General features: G+C 36.8%; 1 protein-coding gene across 1 annotated transcript; it reads right to left on the reverse strand.

The window, feature by feature from the left end:
* Positions 1-247: 247 nt before the first annotated feature.
* On the reverse strand, positions 248-4,440 carry LOC137407126 (uncharacterized). The gene is made up of 7 exons (XM_068093727.1): positions 4,268-4,440; positions 3,851-3,940; positions 3,449-3,653; positions 3,014-3,257; positions 2,038-2,063; positions 409-480; positions 248-298 (listed from the first exon to the last, which is right to left on the reverse strand). The coding sequence occupies exons 1-7, from the start codon at positions 4,438-4,440 to the stop codon at positions 248-250; spliced, it is 861 nt and encodes a 286-aa protein (XP_067949828.1).
* Between the last annotated feature and the right edge of the window lie 357 nt (positions 4,441-4,797).

Genomic DNA, 4,797 nt, shown 5'->3' on the forward strand with positions numbered 1-4,797 from the left:
TCTGCTGTCATCAGGTAACAAAAAGAGAATTTTCATTCCCATGTTTTCACATTTTGGGAGCAGACTTATAGCTGTAATTCTGAATGTATAAATTTATAAACAAACAAAAATGTATAGAAGAGAATGTGCAGTTGGTAAAACATTTCTTGGTTACCAGGAAGTCTGGGCTCAATCCCAACCAGCTACTTGATTGTCTGTCTGTCTATTGCTTGTATAATGTCTTTGACCTCTGTTAGTAGTGCAAAATTCAATGCCATGCTGGCTCGAATGGCAATCGGTCAAACAAGGTGAGTGCTGCCTGCAAATGAACCATGAAAAGAATGTAACAAATGAACTGCAGATTTAAAAGGAATAAAATAGACTTTGACTGATAAGGCAAATTCCCCATGCAATTCTTTATGAGCAAACCGTAGAAGCGAAGCTACCTGGAAACGATACGACAACTGTAGACAGAGATGTACCCTGAATTGTGTCTGACTTCTAAACAACAGAGAAGAAGCACAGAGAAGAGGCATAATCAGATAACTACTGGTACCAAAACTTGAAGTAATTGAAAAAAGAAAACAGATGACATAAGTGGCCAATTAAAAATTAAATTTTAATTTTAATTACCAATTAAAATATGTTAATGCATCTAATGACAAAGACATGTAGCTTAAACTCTTACTCTTACTTCTACTTCTTACTCCTATGCTTAAACTTACTCTTGACCTTGAGTGAAAGACCTTGAAAATAATATCAGAAATAAGCTCTCAGTTGCTACTGACTATAAAAGCTTGACATCATTGACCCATTTCCGGGTGTAGCGACGTTTATTTTGCCTAAAATTGCACTCTCCCACTGGCAGAGCGTCATTTATGTTGCTTACGCGAGCATTATCAAAATCAGTTTTTCATATACGCCAAGTCATATGACTGAGTCAAACAGAAACGATTTTGTGCAAAAGATATTAGCCTCATATAACTTTTGCTTATCTCAATTGCATTAATTTCAAAGTTTTGAAAAAAAAGAACAAATTTGGTCAACAAATTTATTTTGCCTGCATTAGTGGTTTTTTAAAATGCTTTTTCATGCACCTTGAAGCATGAAAAAGCGTTTTAAAAAACAAAAAAACTATTTTGTTAAGCCCATATTAGACCAATAGAATCTTTTCTTATCTTGATTGTGTTGCTTTCAAAGTTCTGAACAAAAACAGTAAAAAACTAGTTTGAAAGCAAATTTTGACAAGCAATAAAATGGCTTCTTCAGGTGCTAGTACTTTTTATGTTACTACTGATGAGAATACTTAAATGCTCATCAAAAAGTTGGGAGACATCAGACTTGGAAATCAAACATTTTATGAACAAGGTTCTCAACAGTGGATCAGATTTACACGTAAACAGATTACATGTAACTTCGTCAAAGTAACTTTGACTCACGTATAACTTTGTCTACCTCCACTGAATCTCTAACAATTACACCAACCAAATGAAACTTAAACCTGTACAGATTGCCTGGGATTGGATAAACATTAATTCTCTGGTAATCAGCAGGGTAAATTGTTACGTCCAACTCTGTGTAGTTTTCTTTGAGTGAAAATTCCTCACTTTCAAAATTTAAGAATATTTGTAAGAAACATGGCGAACTTGTAAAAACGATGGTGAATCACACAATCACTCTATAGAAAAAAGTGTGTTGAAATGTTTTTATAATGGTAATTTTGGTAAAGTGTGGTTTGCTTTCCCTGTATCAGTACACTTATACAATGTTGGTACACATGTATACATGTGGCTGGAGGCTCCAGTACATGTGTATACACATGCTATACAGGGGAATACATCTTGGTACATGTGGATACACAGGTTTAGTACACACATGTATACACAATAGGTGTATACAGTGGCCAACCACTGTCATGCCAGTGTATGATGAGTATACACGTGTAGCATAAGGCTGAGCAATGGAATCATTCATATGTACCAGTACAGATTTCGGACACGTGTCCAAAAAGTGTCAGGACAGTGCGCCAGATGTGTATGGGTTCAGAGTGGGCAATACCTGCTTTTGCCTGGGTCGCCTCAGCCCTGCATAAGTACACATACTCACAGATCTATACATGGCCGTTTTTTTATTATAATCATAATCAAATTGTACCTCTGCCAGGTAAACCCGCAGTTCAAATATTCCTTTCATCTCTAATTGTAGTCCAAACTTAAGAATCATTGTGTGGTCTGAACATTGCATAGGTACACACATTCAAGATTACATTAAAAATGTTATTGAAGTCAAATCTTACCTCCGGGTCGGGTAGACCTACAGATTGTTATGTCAGAAGAGGTTGCTTCCACCTGTTTGGCATAAATTTGGTTACAGCAAGTACCTCTACTATCAAGTTTAAAAAACAATCATATTGATCTTCACCATGAGTAAAGTCATACTATAGGCAAGTTTGGCTGGTAGGGAAGATTGACATGTTCCTGTTCGATGAGAGCAATAAGGGTAATCAATTAAAGTGTTTTTGATCTTTATTTTACAATTATACATTGACAGCAAATACTACTATATACTATACACTATATCAAACTTTGTAAACCGTAGAAATGTCATATATTATTTGTAATGAGCTTCCTCCTGGGTAAGGTCTCCCCAACCAAAGGTTCCGCATGTAAACATGTAGCTGTTCCTGAAGTTTTACCTCATCAAATGCACCATTAGGGCATCTTGACTTCACAAACTTCTTGGCATGGCGCCACTGAGTTTAAATCCCATTAGTGTGTGCACCTGCAAAAATGATAATAATTACATGTATATAATCACTATTTCTACCAACCACACATTACAAATCATCTACATGTAGATTCAATTCTCAATGAGCGCTACTTTGTATTTACGTAACATTGCACAGTGTCTATGATGTGTCTAGTTTTTTTAAAATTATTTTCATCTAGCATCACTGGGTTTTAGGATTTCACAAACCTATCAAATGAATCAAGACCAATGGCTGTGTTTCACATTTTTCGAATAGTGCAACTACCTGTCACTGGATCCACAAATTTGATGCTGTGGTTCACTCGGTGATGAATATAGATCAAGTTCAGTCCATTGTATGCCCGCCATCCATCAGTGGTCACTGTGGAGCCCGGGGAGACATGATTCATTATAACTGCTCTCAATGTCCTATGGGTTCTGTCAGGTACTACTTGGAATATTGCTCTGTTGTTATACTCATCTAGAATTCCTACCACCCATCTTTCTTTGATAAGCCTGCCAATTCCTGCCTAAAATATTACCACGTTTAACAAAGGCTTTTATAATAGGTATGGAATGCAATGAATGAATGAATTTGGTACACATGACTGATAGGAGTCTGCTCTCATTATATTCATATCAATAAGTGTTATACATGTACTTGTATATGTGGTTATAATAGCGCAGGTCAAGGACCCTCTACAGACTCAATGTAGCTTACCTTTCTTTTCACAAACAAGCTCTCATCAACTTGAAAGCGGAAGTTTATGCCTCCAAGAATGCCAGGTAAATTTCTGTGGAATGAATCAATGGCAATGCTATCAAGCTCTTTCCCTAACCTCCGGTATGAAGCTATGTCTCTTTGCTGTATAGTTACTCTTATGTTCTTATATGCATGGTTGTTTAACGCCCAAACCAAAATGTACCTAGAGAAGAGGAACAACAACCTTGATCAAATATGACCCATCCTTTTGTAGAGTTGTCTGTCCACGCACGTGACTGCCCACGCTAGTGAATCAACCACCGGCTCTTTGGTCAATGCTGTCTGCATTTTAACAAAAGCATAGTTACTGGGCATTTTCATTAATTAGACCACAATAATGACCTGCTTGTCAAAACTCACCTTAGAATAACCTTTAGATCAAAATCTGAGAAGAGGGCAAAGAAAGATTTGTCTCTTAGAGATACCTGTGACCTACAGCGTGGACAGTCCCTGAAAATATGGATAGAGCAGAAGTCATCATCAAATTTTTTTGGACTATCCATTTATTATTATCATGTCATACATTATTCTCTATAATTATGCTATGAAAAAATTACATACCAGCAGTGTAACTGTATGTGGAAAGGGGGTGTGCAACAGTACAGTCAGTGACAATGTGAGTGAAAGTTTTAATACATTGATCATGGCTCGACTGTGTTCAACTGCCCTGCATAACAAAAACAACCAAAAATCACACATTTACCTGGACCTTTATTTATTCTGCTGTCGATTATGAAGTTTATTTTGGTTAATGAGGTAATAACTAAGAGCACTTACCATACATATAAGTCTTTACGGCTGGTCCGGCAGTGCAGCCTCATCGGGACTGGATCTACACAGTTTTCACAAGATTTGGTGCTGCTCAGTAACTTAATAGACATCAACCAAGCCCCAAATTCTTTATGAGGAAGGCTCAACTCAGTTGTAAATGAATACATTGTTTCACCCATGCCCTAATCCTTACAGTGAACTGAACCAAAAAGCCGGAAATAGCATAAACCTCATAAAATTATTATTTAAATTATGAAACAAACAGAAAAAAAAACCAAGAAAGACGGAGCAGCACGGATTGAGACGCAAAACTTTACAGGAAACACATTCGGTGTCTACACACTTGGCGGTACAATCTATGCTTATAGTGTTTATTACTCATAGATCAAGCCACGTGACCACCTTCATTAAGTATCTTTGGTCACTCAAGGTGTGATCTACATTACTCATAGTGGCAGTGCGCCAAAAAAATACTTCGTGATATTTTGTGCTTACACGTTGACAAGCAGCATACCATTGGTATCCAATTTTTTAAT

Source organism: Watersipora subatra, chromosome 10 (assembly GCF_963576615.1).
Source record: "Watersipora subatra chromosome 10, tzWatSuba1.1, whole genome shotgun sequence".
Classification (NCBI taxonomy): domain Eukaryota; kingdom Metazoa; phylum Bryozoa; class Gymnolaemata; order Cheilostomatida; family Watersiporidae; genus Watersipora; species Watersipora subatra.